The sequence below is a fragment of the Xyrauchen texanus genome, chromosome 32 (assembly GCF_025860055.1).
Source record: "Xyrauchen texanus isolate HMW12.3.18 chromosome 32, RBS_HiC_50CHRs, whole genome shotgun sequence".
NCBI classification, from domain to species: domain Eukaryota; kingdom Metazoa; phylum Chordata; class Actinopteri; order Cypriniformes; family Catostomidae; genus Xyrauchen; species Xyrauchen texanus.
Window position 1 is genome coordinate 39,289,291 of NC_068307.1, and position 22,391 is coordinate 39,311,681.

Sequence of the window (22,391 nt, forward strand, 5' to 3'; positions counted from 1 at the left end):
AGATTCAAAAGAATTGGTTAAATGGCGTGGAAATGGTATCACTTTGAAAATATTTTTTGGGAGCGTGGCCTGTAGCGCCTCCTATGGGCAAATGTGGGTCATTCTTGGTTTGTGGGTTCCTGTTGGCCTGTAGTATCAATGTACATAATTAGAAAATATTTGACCAGAAAATGGGACTTTTGGGAATTACCTGTAGCGCCCCTAGGGGTGAATGTTGGCCATTCTTGGTTTGAGGGTTCCTGTTGACCTGTAGTATCAATGTACCAAATTAGAACATTTTTGACCATAAAATGGGAATTTCGACGTGGCCTCTAGTGCCCCTAGAGGCTGAATGTTAGCCATTCTTTGTTTGTGGGTTCCTGTTGGCCAGTAGTATCAATGTACCATATTAGAACATTTTTGACCTGAAAGCGAAATTTTGGGAGTGGCCTGTAAGCCCCCTAATGGCAAATGTGGGCCATACTTGGTTTGTGGGTTCCTGTTGGCCTGTAGTATCAATGTACCAAATTATAACTTTTTGACCAGAAAATGGGAATTTAGAGCGGCCTCTAAGCCACCTAGTGGTGAATGTCGGTCATTCTTGGTTTGTGGATTCCTTTTGGCCTGTACTATTAATGTACCAAATTAGAACATTTTTGACCAGAAAATGGGAATTTCGGCATGGCCTGTAGTGCCCCCTAGAGGCTGAATGTTAGCCATTCTTGGTTTGAGGGTTCCTGTTGACCTGCAGTATCAATGTACCAAATTAGAGCGTTTTTGACCAGAAAGCGAAATTTTGGAGTAGCCTGTAAGCCCCCTAAGAGCGAATGTGGGCCACACTTGGTATGTGGGTTCCTGTTGGCCTGTAGTATCAAAGTACCAAATTAGAAAATTTTTGACCAGAAAATGGGAATTTTGGCTTGTCCTGTAGTGCCCCTAGTGGCGAATGTCGGTCATTCTTGGTTTGTGGATTCCTGTTGGCCTGTACTATTCTTGTACCGAATTAGAACATTTTTGACCAGAAAATGGGAATTTTGGCTTGTCCTGTAGTGCCCCTAGTGGCGTATGTCGGTCATTCTTGGTTTGTGGATTCCTGTTGGCCTGTACTATTAATTTACCAAATTAGAACATTTTTGACCAGAAAATGGGAATTTTGGCATGGCCATTCTTTGCACAGTACTTCAGAGTGATGTCATCTTTAAGCATGTTAGGTTTGAAAAACCATCAGTCAAAATTACATTTGATTTATTGACACGTATATATTGTTAAAATTTGGACATTTACATAAACACGCCCCTTTCAGCCATTTTGTATCATATTCATTTTTCCTAAGTAGCGTTTTCAAGGATGTCCATTCTACACATGTGTACCAAATTTCAAGTCAATTGGAGCTACGGTTCAGGAGAAGAAGAGTTTTGTAGGTTTTAGCAAATTTTCAGCGTCACGGGAAAATCCATCATGGCGGAAGTTATGGGTTCTTGAGGCTTTTTGTTCCCCATGAGGAATGAGGCATGTACACCAAATTTCAGAAGATTTGGACAAATGGCGTGGAAATTGTATCACTTTGAATTTTGTTTTTTGGGCGTGGCCTGTAGCACCACCTATGGGCGAATGTGGGCCATTCTTGGTTTGGGGGTACCCGTTGGCATGGAGTATCAATGTGCCAATTTAGAAAATTTTTGACCAGTGACTTTTTGAGCTATTGGGGCTCAAGGAGAAGAATAATAATAATAATAATAAATATAGCTGCAAGCAGCAATGCGGATTCCTCCTCAAAATGGCAAATCATTTCAAATTGATCAGTAGAGGGTTGGGGTTAAACCCTCTCAATGGATGAATCCAAAAAACATGTATTTCTGTCTGAATCCTAAACAAAACATTTTCAGTCTACAGGAAAATCCATCATACCTTATGGATCCTTGAGGCGTTTTTGTTCCCAATGAGAAATGAGGCATGTACACCAAGATTCAAAAGAATTGGTTAAATGGCGTGGAAATGGTATCACTTTGAAAATATTTTTTGGGAGCGTGGCCTGTAGCGCCTCCTATGGGCAAATGTGGGTCATTCTTGGTTTGTGGGTTCCTGTTGGCCTGTAGTATCAATGTACAAAATTAGAAAATATTTGACCAGAAAATGGGACTTTTGGGAATTACCTGTAAGCGCCCCTAGGGGTGAATGTTGGCCATTCTTGGTTTGAGGGTTCCTGTTGACCTGTAGTATCAATGTACCAAATTAGAACATTTTTGACCATAAAATGGGAATTTGGCGTGGCCTCTAGTGCCCCCTAAGGGCTGAATGTTAGCCATTCTTTGTTTGTGGGTTCCTGTTGGCCAGTAGTATCAATGTACCATATTAGAAAATTTTTGACCAGAAAGCGAAATTTTGGGAGTGGCCTGTAGCGCCCCTAATGGCGAATGTGGGCCATACTTGGTTTGTGGGTTCCTGTTGGCCTGTAGTATCAATGTACCAAATTATAACTTTTTGACCAGAAAATGGGAATTTAGGCTTGGCCTCTAAGCGCCACCTAGTGGTGAATGTCGGTCATTCTTGGTTTGTGGATTCCTTTTGGCCTGTACTATTAATGTACCAAATTAGAACATTTTTGACCAGAAAATGGGAATTTCGGCATGGCCTGTAGTGCCCCTAGAGGCTGAATGTTGTCCATTCTTGGTTTGAGGGTTCCTGTTGACCTGCAGTATCAATGTACCAAATTAGAACGTTTTTGACCAGAAAGCGAAATTTTGGAGTAGCCTGTAAGCCCCTAAGAGCTGAATGTGGGCCACACTTGGTATGTGGGTTCCTGTTGGCCTGTAGTATCAAAGTACCAAATTAGAAAATTTTTGACCAGAAAATGGGAATTTTGGCTTGTCCTGTAGTGCCCCTAGTGGCTGAATGTCGGTCATTCTTGGTTTGTGGATTCCTGTTGGCCTGTACTATTCTTGTACGAATTAGAACATTTTTGACCAGAAAATGGGAATTTTGGCTTGTCCTGTAGTGCCCCTAGTGGCGTATGTCGGTCATTCTTGGTTTGTGGGTTCCTGTTGGCCTGTAGTACCATTGTACCAAATTAGAACATTTTAGACCAGAAAATGGGAATTTCGAATGGCCTGTAGCCCCTAGGGCGAATGTTAGCCATTCTTTGCACAGTACTTCAGAGTGATGTCATCTTGAAGCATGTAGGTTTGAAAAACCATCAGTCAAAATTACATTTGATTTATTGACACGTATATATTGTTAAAATTTGGACATTTACATAAACACGCCCCTTTCAGCCATTTTGTATCAGTATTCATTTTTCCTAAGTAGCGTTTTCAAGGATGTCCATTCTACACATGTGTACCAAATTTCAAGTCAATTGGAGCTACAGTTCAGGAGAAGAAGAGTTTTGTAGGTTTTACGCAAATTTTCAACGTACGGGAAAATCCATCATGGCGGAAGTTATGGGTTCTTGAGGCTTTTTTGTTCCCCATGAGGAATGAGGCATGTACACCAAATTTCAGAAGATTTGGACAAATGGCGTGGAAATTGTATCACTTTGAATTTTGTTTTTTTGGGCGTGGCCTGTAGCGCCACCTATGGGCGAATGTGGGCCATTCTTGGTTTGGGGGTACCCGTTGGCATGGAGTATCAATGTGCCAATTTAGAAAATTTTTGACCAGTGACTTTTTGAGCTATTGGGGCTCAAGGAGAATAATAATAATAATAATAATAATAATAATAATAATAATAATAAATATAGCTGCAAGCAGCAATGCGGATTCCTCCTCAAAATGGCAAATCATTTAAAATTGATCAGTAGAGGGTTGGGGTTAAACCCTCTCAATGGATGAATCCAAAAACCACGTATTTCTGTCTGAATCCTAAACGAAACATTTTCAGTGTACAGAAAAATCCATCAATACATACCTTATGGATCCTTGAGGCTTTTTTGTTCCCAATGAGAAATGAGGCATGTACACCAAGTTTCAGAAGAATTCGTTAAATGGCGTGGAAATGGTATCACTTTGAAAATATTTTTTTGGGATGTGGCCTGTAAGCGCCACCTATGGGCAAATGTGGGCCATTCTTGGTTTGTGGGTTCCTGTTGGCCTGTAGTATCAATGTACATAATTAGAAAATATTTGACCAGAAAATGGGACTTTTAGGAATTACCTGTAGCGCCCCTAGGGGTGAATGTTGGCCATTCTTGGTTTGTGGGTTCCTGTTGACCTGTAGTATCAATGTACCAAATTAGAACATTTTTGACCATAAAATGGGAATTTCAGCGTGGCCTCTAGTGCCCCTAAGGGCTGAATGTTAGCCATTCTTTGTTTGTGGGTTCCTGTTGGCCAGTAGTATCAATGTACCATATTAGAAAATTTTTGACCAGAAAGCGAAATTTTGGGAGTGGCCTGTAAGCCCCCTAATGGCTGAATGTGGGCCATACTTGGTTTGTGGGTTCCTGTTGGCCTGTAGTATCAATGTACCAAATTATAACTTTTTGACCAGAAAATGGGAATTTCGGCTTGGCCTCTAAGCGCCACCTAGTGGTGAATGTCGGTCATTCTTGGTTTGTGGATTCCTTTTGGCCTGTACTATTAATGTACCAAATTAGAACATTTTTGACCAGAAAATGGGAATTTCGGCATGGCCTGTAGTGCCCCTAGGGGCTGAATGTTAGCCATTCTTGGTTTGAGGGTTCCTGTTGACCTGCAGTATCAATGTACCAAATTAGAACGTTTTTGACCAGAAAGCGAAATTTTGGAGTAGCCTGTAAGCCCCCTAAGGGCTGAATGTGGGCCACACTTGGTATGTGGGTTCCTGTTGGCCTGTAGTATCAAAGTACCAAATTAGAAAATTTTCGACCAGAAAATGGGAATTTTGGCTTGTCCTGTAGTGCCCCTAGTGGCTGAATGTCGGTCATTCTTGGTTTGTGGATTCCTGTTGGCCTGTACTACTCTTGTACCGAATTAGAACATTTTTGACCAGAAAATGGGAATTTTGGCTTGTCCTGTAGTGCCCCTAGTGGCGTATGTCGGTCATTCTTGGTTTGTGGATTCCTGTTGGCCTGTACTATTAATTTACCAAATTAGAACATTTTTGACCAGAAAATGGGAATTTTGGCATGGCCATTCTTTGCACAGTACTTCAGAGTGATGTCATCTTTAAGCATGTTAGGTTTGAAAAACCATCAGTCAAAATTACATTTGATTTATTGACACGTATATATTGTTAAAATTTGGACATTTACATAAACACGCCCCTTTCAGCCATTTTGTATCGTATTCATTTTTCCTAAGTAGCGTTTTCAAGGATGTCCATTCTACACATGTGTACCAAATTTCAAGTCAATTGGAGCTACAGTTCAGGAGAAGAAGAGTTTTGTAGGTTTTAGCAAATTTTCAGCGTATGGGAAAATCCATCATGGCGGAAGTTATGGGTTCTTGAGGCTTTTTGTTCCCCATGAGGAATGAGGCATGTACACCAAATTTCAGAAGATTTGGACAAATGGCGTGAAATTGTATCACTTTGAATTTTGTTTTTTTGGGCGTGGCCTGTAGCGCCACCTATGGGCGAATGTGGGCCATTCTTGGTTTGGGGGTACCCGTTGGCATGGAGTATCAATGTGCCAATTTAGAAAATTTTTGACCAGTGACTTTTTGAGCTATTGGGGCTCAAGGAGAAGAATAATAATAATAATAATAATAATAATAATAATAATAATAAAACCATCAATTACAATAGATTCCCTCCTACGGAGGAATCTAATAATAATAATAAAACCATCAATTACAATAGATTCCCTCCTACGGAGGAATCTAATAATAATAATAATAATAATAATAATAATAATAATAAAACCATCAATTACAATAGATTCCCTCCTACGGAGGAATCTAATAAAACCATCAATTACAATAGATTCCCTCCTACGGAGGAATCTAATAATAATAATAATAAAACCATCAATTACAATAGATTCCCTCCTACGGAGGAATCTAATAAAACCATCAAATACAATAGATTCCCTCCTTACGGAGGAATCTAATAATAATAATAAAACCATCAATTACAATAGATTCCCTCCTACGGAGGAATCTAATAATAAAACCATCAAATACAATAGATTCCCTCCTTACGGAGGAATCTAATAAAACCATCAATTACAATAGATTCCCTCCTACGGAGGAATCTAATAAAACCATCAATTACAATAGATTCCCTCCTACGGAGGAATCTAATAATAAAACCATCAATTACAATAGATTCCCTCCTACGGAGGAATCTAATAATAATAATAATAATAATAAAACCATCAATTACAATAGATTCCCTCCTACGGAGGAATCTAATAATAATAATAATAATAAAAAAACCATCAATTACAATAGATTCCCTCCTACGGAGGAATCTAATAATAATAAAACCATCAATTACAATAGATTCCCTCCTACGGAGGAATCTAATAATAATAATAAAACCGACAAATACAATAGATTCCCTCCTTACGGAGGAATCTAATAATAATAATAATAATAAAACCGTCAAATACAATAGATTCCCTCCTTACGGAGGAATCTAATAATAATAATAATAATAATAATAAAACCATCAATTACAATAGATTCCCTCCTACGGAGGAATCTAATAAAACCGACAAATACAATAGATTCCCTCCTTACGGAGGAATCTAATAATAATAATAATAATAATAATAATAAAACCGACAAATACAATAGATTCCCTCCTTACGGAGGAATCTAATAAAACCGACAAATACAATAGATTCCCTCCTTACGGAGGAATCTAATAACACGGTCTCACTTCGCTAACTTTGACGTTGTGTTGAAGAAGCGACACTAGGTTTTCTCTTGAGCGCCGAATATGCCTCTGATCTATGAAAAAAGGCCAATGGCCCGCCCCCGGACATACGGGTATAAAGGCAAGGAAATATGTCGAATTCATTACGAAATTTTCTTTGTAGCCGATGTTAGTGCATGCAGTTTTCTGTGAGTCACACCTGTTCCTGCTTGTTCCTCTGACGCACTGCATGCTGTTGGATCGACGGGCTATTCTCCTTCCTTGCACAGCAGTGCAGTTTGCCCGTGGGCGCTTCGACAGCGCAGAGAATCTCTAAAAGAGTTGTTTAAAAGAGTGATTTTCTTTGATTAAAAGAGTATATTTCATTAAAAGAGCTATACACAGCGGCGTTGAACGTCCTTTTCAGGATGCGTCTTTTTAAAGATGCCCTTCCGTCCCTGTGTTGTTCCTGGATGCGGTAGAGTGCTCTCCGCTTCAGACAGCCACAGGCATTGTCTCGTGTGTCTGGGCAGCGATCACACCGAGGCTGCGTTTGTGGATGGCTCATGCTCTCACTGCGAGGGCATGACCATGGCAACGTTGTGGTCGAGGCTCGCTTTCAACAGAAAGCATGACACTCCAGCCACCCCCGAATTGCTCCTTCTTCCCACGGGATTGAGGACGATGCGGCTGGCGATGGAGGCTATCTGGGGTGCAGCTCCGCCGGGTATGCCCCCTCGCCCCATCTGTGCTCGAGGTAACAGCGGCTCGCCTCACAGCCAGCCTGCCTATCCTCTGGAGCTCGAGGTGGATGAGCTTGCCGTTGCATCGGAGAGCGCAGCATCTGATGCTGATGACTCCCCTGGGCTGCCAACTTCTGGCCAGCATGCCCAGGCTGAGGCTGATGTGCAGATGGCCGACATGCTTTCCCGGGCCACCGCCAGCGTGGGGCTGGATTGGAACCCTTAATCCTACCCACAGCCATTGCGGTTGGATGACTGTTTCCTGGTGTCTGGACCGCCACCCACAGCACCCCCGGTCCCGTTTTCCAAGATCTAGCTGGTCTACCACCTACCGAGATCTAGCTGGTCTACCACCTACCATCGTAGACACGATCAACCAAGCCAGAGCCCCTTCTACCAGGCATACCCTGAAGTGGCGCTTGTTCGCAAATTAGTGTTCTTCTGGGCTGAAGACCCACAGAGGTGCGCAGTTAGGTCAGTGCTCTTATTTCTGCAAGAAAGGCTGGAGGGAAGGCTGTCCCCTTTTACCCTAAAAGTGTAAGGCAATGCAAGGCAAGTTTATTTATATAGCACATTTCATACACAATGGTAATTCAAAGTGCTTTACATAGAAGAGATTAAAATAAGAATAAAAAACAAAATAAGAATAATTGAAACAGTTTAGAATATAAAATAAAATAAAATACAGTACAAACAGTCGGACACACAGTGGCACAGTGCTCATTCAGTAAATGCACAGCTAAACAGATGTGTTTTGAGTCTGGATTTGAATATGACTACTGTAGGAGCACATCTGATCTCTTCTGGAAGCTGGTTCCATCTGTGGCTGGCATAATAGCTAAAAGCAGACTCTCCTTGCTTAGAGTGAAACCTTGGTATTTCTAGCTGATGTGATCCTAATGATCTGAGTGATCTGTTGTGTTTATATTCAGTGAGAATATCTGCAATATATTGAGGTCCTAGGCCATTGAGTGATTTATATACCAGTAATAATACTTTAAAATCAATCCTAAATGTAACTGGGAGCCAGTGTAAAGACCTGAGGACTGGTGTGATATGTTCATATTTTCTGGTTCTGCTCAGAATCCTGGCAGCAGCGTTCTGTATGAGCTGCAACTGTCTTATGGTCTTTTTGGGAACGCCAGTGAGGAGTCCATTACAGTTTCTCTAGGTCTTGACTGGAAACAAAGCATCTAATTATTGCAATATTTTTCACATGATAGTATGCTGATTTAGTTATTGCTTTGACATGACTACTGAAACTAAGGTCTGACTCTAGAGACACACCAAGATTCCTGACTTGATTTTTAGTTGTTTGACCCCTAGCGTCAAGGTATGCATTCACCTTGAGAACTTCATCTTTGTTTCCAAACACAATGACTTCAGTTTTGTCTTTGTTTAACTGAAGAAAGTTTTGGCACATCCAACTGTTTACTTCATCAATGCATTGGCACAGGGAGTCAATGGGGCTGTAATCGTTAGGTGATAGGGCTAAGTAGATCTGTGTGTCGTCTGCATAGCTGTGGTAAGCAATTTGGTTCTTTCTCATTATTTGGCTCATTGGGAGCATATACAGGTTGAACAGGAGTGGCGCAAGAATTGAGCCTTGAGGGACTCCGCATGTCATGGACGTCCACTCAGACTTATGGTCTCCTATACTCACATAATAACCTCTCCCTTCTAAGTATGACCTGAACCATTTTAGGACCATCCCAGAAAGCCCCACCCAGTTTTCCAGCCTGTCAAGAAGTATGCTGTGATCGACAGTGTCAAATGCAGCACTGAGGTCGAGTAGTACCAGTACTGATAATTTGCCTGTATCAGTATTTAAGCGAATATCGTTTATTATCTTTATGAGCGCTGTCTCTGTGCTGTGATGCGATCGGAAACCAGATTGAAAATTGTCAAAGTATCCATTCGAGTTCAAGAATTTGTTCAGCTGATTGAAGACAACTTTTTCAATGATCTGGCCTATGAAAGGAAGATTTGAGATCGGTCTATAGTTGCTTAATATAGTCTTATCCAGATTGCTCTTTTTCAAGAGGGGCTTGACAACTGCAGTTTTCAGGGAGTTTGGAAAACTCCCAGAGAGAAGTGAGGAGTTTATCACTTCTAGGAGATCTGCTTCTAAACAGTTGAACACACTTTTGAAAAAAAAGATGTGGGAAGTGCATCAAGGGCGCAGGTTGATGTTTTTAGGTGCTGTATGGTTTCTTCCAAAATGTTGCCATCAATTTCTTTGAAATCAGACATAGTAACTACTTTCTCAGGTTGTGGTTTGATTTGTCTGACCCCAGCACAACTCAAGGATGTGCTGATCACCTTTCTGATATTATTTATTTTTTCAGAGAAGAAAGAAGCAAACTCACTGCACTTGCTGTCTGAGAGCATTTCACTGGGAATCTGGCTTGGGGGGTTTTTCAGACTCTCTACAGTCGCAAAAAGAGTGCATGTGTTGTTTAAGTTGCTGTTTATAATATTCAAGAAAAAGTCTGTCTAGCTTTGCCTAGTTCCATATTACAAGCATGGATGCTGTCTTTGTAGATGTTATAATGGACTACAAGTTTTGTCTTCCGCCACATGTGCTCTGCTTTTCTGCATTGTCTTTTCATATTTTGCACTGCTGTTGAGTTTCTCCAAGGTGCTTTTTGTCTGCCACTCTTCTTCCTGACTTTCACAGGAGCAATATCATCAATTACACTTTTAACTTTTGAGTTAAAAGAATCAAGGAGAAAATCAACAGAGTCAGCAGATATACTTGGTGTTAAAGATATAGCCTTCATAAATAGTACACTAGTGTTCTCATTTAAGCATCTCTTCTTGACAGACACAGATCTAGCTTCAATGGCAGGAGAGATCAATATATCAAAGAAAATACAGAAGTGATCAGATAGTGCTACATCCTTAATAACAATGGATGAAATGTTTAGACCCTTACTGATAAGTAAATCTAGAGTGTGTCCATGAATGTGTGTGGGTCCATGTACATGCTGAGTCAGAACAAAAGTTTTTAAAAGAGTTTTGATTTCTTTTGTCATATTGGTTTCTGCATTATGTATGTGAATGTTAAAGTCTCCAGCAATGGCTCTGAGTCAAACAGTCAAACTCTGAGGTAATTGTTGATAACAGTTCTGTAAAGTCCTCAGCAAAGGCTGGAGAGTATTTTGGGGGCCTGTAAATAATGATAAGTAAAATGTGTGGAGCACCTTTTAACACACTACACAGATATTCGAAAGACGGGTAATTCCCAAATGATATTTGCTTACATTGATAGACATCTTTAAAAAGAGCAGCTAAACCCCCACCTCTCCTACCTTCTCTGCAGAAACTCAAATAAGTAAAGTTAGGAGAGGATGTTTCATTAAGGACTGTTGCACTACAGCTGTCTTCTAGCCATGTTTCATTTAGAAACATAAAATCCAGGTTGTATGTGCTTATTAAGTCGTTGACTAGAAGTGATTTATTTTTAAGTGAGCGGATGTTTAAAAGTGCTAAATTAACAGTTTTTGTCCCCACAGCAATCTTAGTTTGGTGTGTAATAGGCACCAGATTAGATGGGTTTGCTGTACGGCTTTTGAAGGCCTTAGACTTTCTATCATGTAATCGAACAGCAATAGAGAAAGATACAGGCACACTGGGTTCCCGCTTGTTTTGTAAACATTTGAGAAAGTTACTGTTATCATAGCGGGGACCAGAAACATATCACTGAGAGCTGGTATCAGTTGTTTTTGGTTCACCTCAAGCAGATGGAGGAGGGTGTGAGCCCTGGTGTTGTGGCAGAGGTTGAAGAGCTCTCACAGGAGGAGGGGGAGGGCGAGCTGGGCCCGCAGGGGGTTGAGGGGCCTGCCGTTTTTTGCTTGATATCTGGGGGCTTGCAACAAAAGAGTGGGATAGTTTGGTTCCAGCATACACCAGTTCTTCCATTTTCTCTGAGAAGCACAGATGTGGAGATGCTGGAGAGAGGGATAACGTGTCTGGTGAGAGGGGCTGTCGCTCTGGTGTTATCGGAGGCTGTAATATGCTGTCCTGGTTTCCCTGGGTGTTTTCCAGAAAGTCGTCCTTGGTTGCTGAATCTTGGAGCAGTTCTAATATGTCACAGTCTGTCTGTGGTGAACTTTGTGGGCAGGGCTCAGATGAGATTGTGTCCATGAGCAGAAATTGTTGTGGCTGAGTGGTGTTATCATTGTCCTTGTGTGATTTGTCAACCACATGTCCATTCAGGTGCTGAAGTGAAGTCCTGTGGTCATTCATACTGTGTCCAGGTCTGTGTGTGCCATTCAGATTGAGTGGATTGGCACACACTGCAGAAGCATGATTGAGGGAGAAGTAGATATTGTCCTTTAGCACTCTTGAACCAAGTTTGTTTGGGAGGTGGCCATCCTGTCGAAACAGTTGCTTCTGACTCCAGAAAAGATTGAAGTTGTCAATGAAGTTCACTCCTTTTATATTGCAGGTTTTTTGCAGCCATGTATTAAGCCCAAGCAACCGTGAAAACCTGTTTGTTCCTCTTGCTGGAAGTGGTCCACTGATGAATGTTTGAACTTTCAGTCTTTTAAGTGTTTCAAAAAGTTCATTGAAATCCTTCTTAAGAAATTCTGACTGCTCTTTATGAATATCATTCTTCCCCACATAAATGATGAGTCGATTTGCAGTCTTATGTTTCATCAGAATGTTCTGAAGTTCCCTGTTTACATCCGAAGTTGTTGCTTGTGGAAGGCAGCATGTAGTTGTATCCCTGCTGCTAATGTTTCTGATTATGGAGTCACCCACTATCAGAGTCCTGGGCCCGTCTGCGCTCTGGGCTGAATGTCGCTGTCTGCTCGACCTTGTGCGCCAGTTGGCATCAGTGTTAGCTACTGGCTGATTCAGTCTGTGTTCGATTAATACTTCAAATCTGTTCTCAAGATGTATAGGTGGTGGTAGGAAACCAGTGTTTGCAATCCTTGTCAGAGCCGTATCTGGGGTAGAGGATGCTATTGTGGCAATATGTGATGCTCGTGACAATCTGATGTCTCGAGTGCCTTTTGTTCTCGCTCCCTGTTTTTGCCATCGATTTGTAAGTCTATCGGCTTGTTCCTCTACACTCAGTATGGGCTGTCGAGGAGCACTAGATTCATGGGACTCACCGGCTGTATGCTGAGGGCATCCATGACAAAGCTCTGTTGTGTGTTCCGTCTGGTTTGGTGGTCCTGTAAGTAACTTTGTTTCAAGAACTGCAATCCTTTCTAAAAGTCTGTGGCAGTTAGTGCGGCAAGTAGATTCCAGAAGAGGCATTTTCTCTTATCCTTTTGAATGTAGGCTGTTGTGTTTTCCCTTCCCTGGAAAGAAAACTTTCAGTGGGAGGCTGGTCGGATAAAAGAATTCTGCTTTTTTTGTAGTAGTCCAAGCTTTTGAGCACTGTGCTGATTTGCTTAAGTTAAAATTAGTTAAAATTAGTTGATAAAAGGAGATAAAATATAAAAATATAAAAGTGATAGAGCAAAGCGCGGAGCAGTAAGCAAGAGCGTCCAAACAGTAGCTGAGCAGGAAGTTAGGGAGTATGTCGCTGCTATCGCAGCCCACCACGATGCAGTAGACGGCAAGCCTTTGGGTAAGCACGACTTAATCATCAGGTTCCTAAGAGGCACCCGGAGGTTGAATCCCTCCCGGCCAAGCCTGTTCCCCTCCTTGGATCTCTCGGTGGTCCTCGCGGATCTCCCTTTGAGCCACTAGAATCAGTTGGACTCAGGGCCCTCTCTCCCTGCCCTGCTTATCGCGCTCGCCTCCATCAAGAGGGTCGGGGACCTGTAAGTGTTCTCTGTTAGCAACACTTGCCTGGAGTTCGGTCCGGCAGACACATATGTGATCCTAAGACCGCGACCGGGCTATGTGCCCAAGGTTCCTACCACACCCTTTAGAGACCAGGTAGTGAACCTGCAAGCGCTGCCCTGGGAGGAGGCAGACACAGCCCCTTCGTTGCTGTGTCCGGTACGTGCTTTGCGTAAGTATTTGGACCGCACGCAGAGCTTTAGATGTTCTGAGCAGCTCTTTGTCTGCTTTGGCGGCAGCGTAAAGGTAACACTGTCTCCAAACAGAGGCTTTCCCACTGGGTCGTGGACGCCATTTCATTGGCCTATCACACCCAGGCCGTGCATCCCCCCTTTGCGGGTCTGAGCCCACTCAACAAGGAGTGTTGCATCCTCTTGGGCACTGGCCAGGGGCACCTCCCTAGCAGACATATGTAGAGCAGCGGGTTGGGCAACACCTAATACCTTTGCGAGATTCTACAATCTCCGGGTTGAGTCAGTTTCGTCCCTTGTTTTCTCAGGACCGAGCCGATAGAACTCGGTAATACGCTGACGGACTGACCGGGTAGATCGCTTGCGCCTAGCTTCCTTTCCCTCGTCCGAGGTAAAATTGTGCGCCTTTTGTCCCAGGAGATCCCACTCCTCGGATCCCTAGATGATTCCTCCCTAGCCCTTGTGGGTCCGCAGTTCAGCGGAGGAACTCGCCGACCCAATCCACTACTCCTACGTGGACTCCCCCTGTGTGTATTATCCGCGGTACGGTCCCCTTACGAGTGGACCTGTGTCTCTCTTAGGCAGTCTCAGCCGTGTTGTAGCAACTCCCCCCTCCTAGTGAGGCTGGATCTACTACTGCGCCATTTCCACATGCCGCCTAAAAAACCCATGTGATGTATTCACCACTCTTACCTCCCCTTCAGGCAGGGTTGGTCTCCGCAGGGTCTTTTCCCCCTGAAAGAACAGGAAACTGGGTAAGACCCCCCCTCGATGCGTATAAGGGCCCCGGCCATTTATTGCTCTATGCGGAGAAACATAGAGAGAAAAGAGGCCCAGCCAGGCTCGGCCCGTTCCCAGGTTGGCAAGCGTCGCCTTGTTCCCCTGTTTAGGGTAACCAGAAGGATTCCCACGACTGTTTTGGGGCATTGGGGAAGGGTACGTGCAGTCTGACACAGCTGGTCGCTTGTGCACGTCAAGTACCTGCCCGCTCCTGTGTCAGCAGTACACGTACATGGCTCAGCGCACGGCGTGATTTAAATTGGACCCCTAGTGTCGCTTCTTCGACATTCCCTACATCAGGGAATGGAGGTTACATACGTAACCTAGACGTTCCCCGTCTGTCGCTCACTTCGACGTTGTGTCCTCCCGGCTACGTCGCTGAGCCGAGCCACTGTAGTGGCCAGACCATTTCCGGCTCCTCAGAAAAATCCTGAATGAACTCGACCTATTTCCTCGCCTTTATGCCCGTATGTCCGGGGGCGGGGTATGCAAATACTGTCTGCCAACTTCTCATTGGCCTTTTTTCATATATCAGAGGCATATTCGGTGCTCAAGAGAGAGACCCCTAGTGTTGCTTCTTCGACACAATGTCTCGTTCCCTCCATCAGGGAATGGAGGTTACATATGTAACCTAGACGTTTTATCTAATCAAATCCATTGCTTTTTTTTAATGTTTTTCTGAAATTGATTCCTGCAAAAAGTTGAGACGGGCAATTTAGGACTAATAACAATCTGATGAGTTGAAATAACAAGGTGATCTGAACGATGTGATCTATAACAGGTGAGACAATCATGATATAGTATATAAAGTGCCTTCAAAAAAAGTCCTTCAAGTGCAGGGATTGGTCACCAATTTGCCAACAGATGCGTTTTTTGGGCATTTCACCCTCTACAGTGCACAATATAATTTGCGATTCAAGGAATCTGGTCAAATCTAGGTGCTTAAAGCACAAGGCCGAAAACCACTTCTGAATTAATCTCCGATGCCTCAGACTTCACTGTCTTAAAAACCGTCATGTGTCTTTAAAATGCAAATATTTATCCCTAAAAAATAACTCATATCCATTCAAATAAATCACATAAATCAAATTAAAGAGTTTTAATAACTACTAAATGTCCTAGTTTATATGTGTCCTCACTACAAGAGTGTTAAACTAACAATGTAGGAATTTTGAACCAGCCAAACAAATTACATAATGCATGTACTTACTCTGAGTGATGATTGGTCGTTAGTAATGACACCTGGTGTGAACAAGAAGAAAAGAAAAAAGGGAGGATCGACAAGAGCAGGAAAACAAAAGATCAAACCAGCTGAAGTCACAACAATTGAAACTGTCTTACAGCAACACAGCCTTACACTGAAATCAACTGCAAATAAAATAAGTTGTTGGACAACAACCTCTTAATATGTCATGTGCGAATCCTTAAGAAATTTGGGTTTATTTAGTTTTTCACATACAAAAACAAAGGTTATCTCATGAGAATTAATTGAGTTTAAGATCAATTCAGAGTTGTTAGTGTTGTTTTAGAGTTTCATTTGAAGTCACCATCATGGCAAATAAAGATTTCTTTGGTTAGGCACTTAAACCTTGATTTCTGATATTTTCAGTGCAGTATTGTTCAAGAGAACATCTCCGGTCGAGATAATCTGTTTGATTGAGTTCAAGTATCTCTCAGTGAGACATCATTCAATGTGTAATGACTGAAAGTCAAGTCGGAATATGAAATAGACACTTATTGTGGAAAAATATGTCTACCCACAATATGTTGTAATATTAATCAAATGTGGATAAAAGGGGGTCAATGCAATACTGTTGTAATAAGGTGAGCAGATACTGTCAGAAAATACTTTCGTATTTTTCGTTTTTGTCCCAGGCTAGCATGGTGGTCAGCTCTGCGTCAGCCTCAGACTGGGTGGCCACACCCAAAGGTGGAAGCCCAGTTGAGTCCTTAGCGTCCAACTGCACCAACCCGCTCTCTGATACTGCGATCGAGAGCTCATCCTGCTCACAAACTCCAAAAGAAACATTAAACTCGCCCTGAGGCGAGCTGCCTGTCTCATCCCAGAACTCGAGCATGCTGGGGAATTGGAGGTCCGTGGGTTATTGCCTGGAAGAACCACTCCCCATTGGGGTCCCCAAATCGTCCCCAGCACTAACCGACCCGGCCTCGTACTTGTTGGTAGAAGGCAGGGAGCGGCTGGAGTGGCTTTCCCCCGGAAGTAGGAAACCCGAGACCACAATGTTGTCATGGTCATGTTCTCCCAGTGAGAACACGAACGCTGCCTCAATGTGACTACGGCCCAGACATGTGAGGCAGCGCTCGTGACCATCCAGGGGAGTGGCATGCAAATTCCACTCGCCAATTCCCATTGGCCTTTTCTCAAAGATCAGAGGTGTTTGGGGCTCCCAAGTTCGTGTCACTACATTGACAAAACTTCGAGTGAATGACAGATAGGGAACAATGATGTCACGATCCTGCCACACAAAAACCCAGACTGACTGAGTGACAGGACCGTGGCAATTCACAGTGTGTTGGCATAATTTAGATGCATAAAGTGTTTTTTTTACTTTTGAAAATATGCTTTATTTAAATTAAATGCTTTATTAAAAAGATTATTGTACCTTTACCTATAGTGGCTTTTGGATGCAATTTAAATTATTAACTTTATTTAAATACTATATGCTAAAAGGGCTATGTAATGTCACAACATCTTGTGCAGACTATAGTGACCTTTAGCTGTCAGATTACTTAAAATGTGAAAACTTGAAACAGTGATTACATCAAAATCTACAATGACAGACATAATGAATGACATATATAAGACCAGCCATCTGTAAAAATTACATTCTAACAGAGATACACTTATTGTTATTGTTACAGACTCTTGTGCATTGTTTACAGCTAGTATGGTATTTCATTTTGTAAGTGACAGCCATAATTGTTCAGAATGGGAATAACTGACATAAATGGATTAGTTCACCCAAAAATGATAATTTTCCCATCATTTACTCACCCTTATGCCATCTCAAACTCAAACTACTTCCTTCTGTGGAACACAAACTATATTTTGATAAAGATATTTTGATGTAGATATGATGTGGAAATATCCATACAATTTAAGTCAATGGCTCGAATACTTCCAAGCTCTAAAAAGGACATAATTGCAGCAAATAATTAATCAGTTCAACTCGAGTGGTTTAATCGATGTCTTCTGAAAAGATATGATTGGTTTTGGGTGAGAAACACCAAAATGTAACTCTATAACTATAACTAACTATAAATATTGACGTTGCAGTCTCCTAGGCACAATCATGATTTGAAGCTCGGTTGCATTTTCTTAAGCTTGACACAAGCTCATAGGAGACTGCAGATATCAAGATTTATAGTGAAAATTCGTTTTTGGTCTGTTCTCACCCAAAACCAATCGTATTAGCTCAGAAGATATGGGTTAAACCACTGGAGCATTTTGGAATACCTTTATGTTACCTTTATGTCCTTTTTGGAGCTTGGAAGTGTTGGACTTCTTTGACTTACATTATATGGATATTTTCCCTTCATGTGTTCCACAGAGATGCTCTCACGATTTTGAGAAAGCAAGTATGAGTATATTATGAGAGATTGATCATTTTTGGGGTGAACTATTTCTTTAGTAAAGAAAATTTCTGATGCTGTAATGGACCACTGTGAACTTAATGTTTCATTTTGTTCTAGATCATAACTTGCTGTTTATTGTTATTTGTAAGGGTATGATATTGGCCAAGGACATCCGGGATCGTGAGAGAGGTGGACGAGCAGAAATCGGGGTGATAGAGGGAGATGCAGAGGAAAAAACTACTCTGTTAATGGACATTATGACTGGCACTCTAGGTGAACGGCCTGCTAAGCTGCCCAGCGGAACACCTGATGAAATAACAGACCAGGAGCAGATGGCCAAACTTACACTCTATCAGTTAGTGTTATCAGATCTATGAACAATATTAAGGTGGGAATTCACTAAACAGTTGTGCCACTTTTGCTCATGATATTTCAGCAAATAAATCTTCATTAAAGACTAGTGCTGTCAGGATCCTGTCATTTTGACAGGATCCTGACACCTATGTTCTGTGTCTCTGTGTGAGCAGATCCTGACTCTTCAGTCTTGTTCGGTTTCATTTCTGGGTTGGGATCCAGACACACATGCTCCACGTCTCATCTTTATGAACGCATGGCTTCGTGTTCAGGTCTCTTGTAATGTGCTTTATTGTCTTGTCATTGTGTTTGAGCACATGGCCAATGATGGTTTCCTGTCAAAAAGCTACACTTTGATGCTGCGCTGATTTAGCGCTTTGGGAACAACTTTAGGTGTGACCAGCTGTGAATATGTGTGCAACATGTTAATGAAATTGACCAGAATTTATAGCCTCTGCTGGTGACATCATTGGATGCACCTGAAGCAGGGCTATAAGTAGATGCGTAACAGGTGCATCATCAGATCTTATGTCTTCAGATCATTCTGTGTGTGTTGTGCTTCGTGATCTTTCTACTTTCCTCTGTTAGGCAGTGCGCAGAAACCTTTCTCTTTCTCTTTTCTTAAAAAAAAAAAAGAATGACTGATAAACAAAGCAAGCGGTGTGTGTTCCCATGTTTATGCTCTATGGCTGAAACGGACACACACCAGTTTTGTTTTGTGTGTTTGGGGGAAGAGCATGCTGCTCTTGCGTGTTGGCAGGGTGTGTGTGAGAATTGCGATCTGTTTACAGTCAAAATGCTTCACACTCGTCTTGCTTACTTCCAAGAGCCAACGCCCACTCTTTCATCATGGGCCTCTCACATAGATCTGTAGCTGAGGAGCGAGAGACGGGTCCGTACCTATCGCTCGTTCTCTCCCCAGATCCAGCTGATAAGCCTGGCCGTAACCCTGAAGCACACTTCGGCGCCTCTTCGGTTCATGAGGGGGACGCTGAACCTCTGAACATTCCACACAAAATAATAAAGTGGCTGAGGGATTAATCGAGGTGGTTACTCAGGCTGTGGACAGACTACAGTTAGACTGGCCACATGAACAAGAGACCCCCCAAATGCTCCAAACTAGAAGACAGATTTCTGTCTGGTGGCCAAAAAAAAAAAGGAATGGAACGATATAAGTCCCTTCCTTTCTTTAATGACCTCCATGACGTATATAGAGGAAACCTTATCCTTCCCGTGTCTTCGTGCCCTGAACGTTGACATATTCAACTATCGAGGGTTCCGAGGCACGGAGGGAATTCATTGATGCCGGTAGAAGAGACACTTGCAGGTTATCTCGCCTGGCTCGGCATCATCACTAAAGAGACCCACTCTCCCCACAAAGCCGTGCAGGACCACCTCCACGCTTGTGGGGAAGGCTTATCAGGCAGTAGGTCAGGCTGGTTCTGCCCTGCACACAATGGCAGTGTTACAGGCATACCAGGCTGATCTGTTGAAGGACCTGAGTGCAGGCACCACGGTCGACGAAGAGGCTTTCTCTGAGCTTCGTCGAGCCGCGGATCTGTCTCTCCGTGCGACCAAGCAGATGGCTCACGCCATTGGCCGGTCTATGTCTGCTTTAGTCAGCATGGAGAGTCACTTATGGCTCAACCTGTTGGGCATCAGAGACAAGGACAAAGTTTTCCTTCTCGATGTCCTGGTTTTGCCTTCTGGCTTATTTGGTCAAGCTATGAATGTAGTTATCACCAAATTCCAGGAGGCAAAGAGTCACGAGGAAGCCTTCGGGCAATTCCTTCCTCGCCACACTCAGGGGGAGGGGGAGACTGGGGGGCGGCTCGTCGACCTCAGCAGCCCCCAAAGCATGACCTCAGGGCAGTCATTTCTAAGAAGAAAAAAACCCTGATGGTCTTGCGCCCAGCCTTGTGGGGGTAGCCCCCCTCGGGTCAGGGCACGTGAAGCATTTACATGTACCTTCCCGATACCCCCACGAATCCTCTCCATTCCCACCACCTCTGGTGTTTTGGGAGTTAGAGGTTTCCAGCAAAATATTGGGTGTTCTGTTGCTTCCTGCCTTAGTCTAGGACGCGGAATACTCGACATCCCTTTGACAGGAAGTGTCAAAATTTATATCTCAGAGAACCTGGCAGCATCGATCACCCTCCTCCGTGTTTCAACGGCATAGTCTCCACTACCGTGAAAACAGAACAAGCATGTCTACTGTCGAAAGAACTGCAAAATCTCTTGCTCAAAGGGGCCATAGAACATGTTCCCCCTCCAGAGAAAGAGTCAGGTTATTACAGCAGATACTTCATGGTTCCCAAGAAGGGTGGGGGGTTGCGTCTGATCCTAGATCATCGAGGCTCGAATCGCTCAGTCAGGGCATTCAAGTTCAAGATGATAACTATCAAGACGGTCGTGTACCAAATCCAAAATCACGATTGGTTGGTCACGATCGATCTCATGGACACATACTTTCATATAGAAATTCTGCCACAACACAGGAAGTTCGCTTTCGGTGGCGAAGCCTTCCAATATCGGGTTCTTCCATTCGGCCTATCCCTATCACCCTGCACATTCACGAAATGCATGGATGCAGCACTGGCTCCTTTGAGACTCCGGGGCAGCCGCATTCTGAATTACATAGACGACTGGCTGATACTAGCAGAGTCTCAAGAACTGGCAGTTTAGCACAGGGATATCATCTTAGCTCATCTGTTTTCTCTGGGTCTGTTTTCTCTGGGTCTGTTTTCTCTGGGTCAAAAAGAGCGTTCTCTCTCCCACTCAGGGAATTACCTATCTGGGCATTGTATGGAATTCGATCACGATGCGGGCACAATTGTCTCCCGCTCGAATCGCGTCCATTCAGGACACCCTGAGCAAAGTCAGGCTAGGCCAAGGTTGCACTGTTCGTCAGTATCAATGAATACTAGGTCTCATGGCATCTGCATCCTCGGTGATCACTTTGGGCCTTCTGCACATGACACCATTTCAGTTGTAGCTCAAAGCCAGGGGATTTCATCCAAGGGCCAGTCCCCTAAAGCTAATAAGGTTTACACGCCGCATGCTTTGTATCTTTTCTATGTGGTTCAGACTCCGGTTCTTTACTTTGGGTCCCACTCTAGGTGCATCTAGCCATCGCAAGTTGCTAACGACAGACACTTCCCTGATGGGCGGGGGAGCGGTCTTATGTGGTCGTCCAGCTCAAGGGGAATGGGAGAGTCATCAGCTCGATTGGCACATCAACTGCCTTGAGTTGATGGCTGTATTTCTGGCCCTGAAATGCTTCCTCCAGCATTTGAGAGCCTGCCATGTCCTGGTGCGGAAGGACAACACAGCAGCAGTCTCCTACATAAATCATCAAGGGGGTCTACGTTCATGCCAGCTGAACACTGGCACATCAGATTCTCTTTTGGGCCCAGGGCAAGCTCCTGTCAGTCAGGGCAGTTTGGCCCTGATGCTGGCATACAAAACAGTCACTGGGTATGCTCCAGCATACCTAAAAACATTTATGCAGAGCTACATTCCCATCAGAAGCCTAAGTCGGCTAAGGAACGTCGCCTTGTCATACCAAAACAAAGAGGCACCAAAACACTTTCCCGGACTTTCAGTTTCATCATACCACGTTGGTGGAATGACCTTCCCAACTCAATCCGTGAAGCTGACTCACTCTCTGTCTTCAAAAAACGTCTAAAAACACATCTTTTCCAAAAGCACTTAACCAGTCACTAAAAGAATACAAAATATATATATTATTTACAATTCTTGTTGCACTTAAATCTGTTTTGAATGCTATTCTGATGCTAGTAAAACTTTGTAGTATGGATTTTTTCATACAAATCTCTCCTTAAGATGATTCGCTTATGTTTTCCTCTTTTGTAAGTCGCTTTGGATAAAAGCGTCTGCCAAATGAATAAATGTAAATGTAAATGTAAAGACACGAGCTTGAAGAAATACACTTTATTCGATTTTTAAGAACAGAAAAAAGAAAAGCCGTCAGTGCTCATGTCTGATTCACTGTTTGTTCAGAGGCGTGCAACGGGAACCTGTCTTGTGGTTCAAGCGTATGTAAAGAGTTATCACTCCTTTTTATCTATTTCATTCGACCGAAGACTGTTTGCAAGAATAATGTATTCTATGGAAATGCTGCAAATGATCTCCAATC

The 22,391-nt window shown here is 43.0% G+C and overlaps 1 protein-coding gene across 2 annotated transcripts in view; it reads left to right on the forward strand.

Annotated features, from left to right (window-relative positions):
• avil (advillin) overlaps window positions 1–22,391 on the forward strand; it is a 348,730-nt gene that overhangs the window by 246,142 nt on the left and 80,197 nt on the right. For both annotated transcript variants that reach the window (XM_052102059.1, XM_052102060.1), the window contains one exon: window positions 18,028–18,233. In XM_052102059.1, the coding sequence (XP_051958019.1) occupies window positions 18,028–18,233 (206 nt within the window). The remainder of the gene's footprint in view (window positions 1–18,027; window positions 18,234–22,391) is intronic.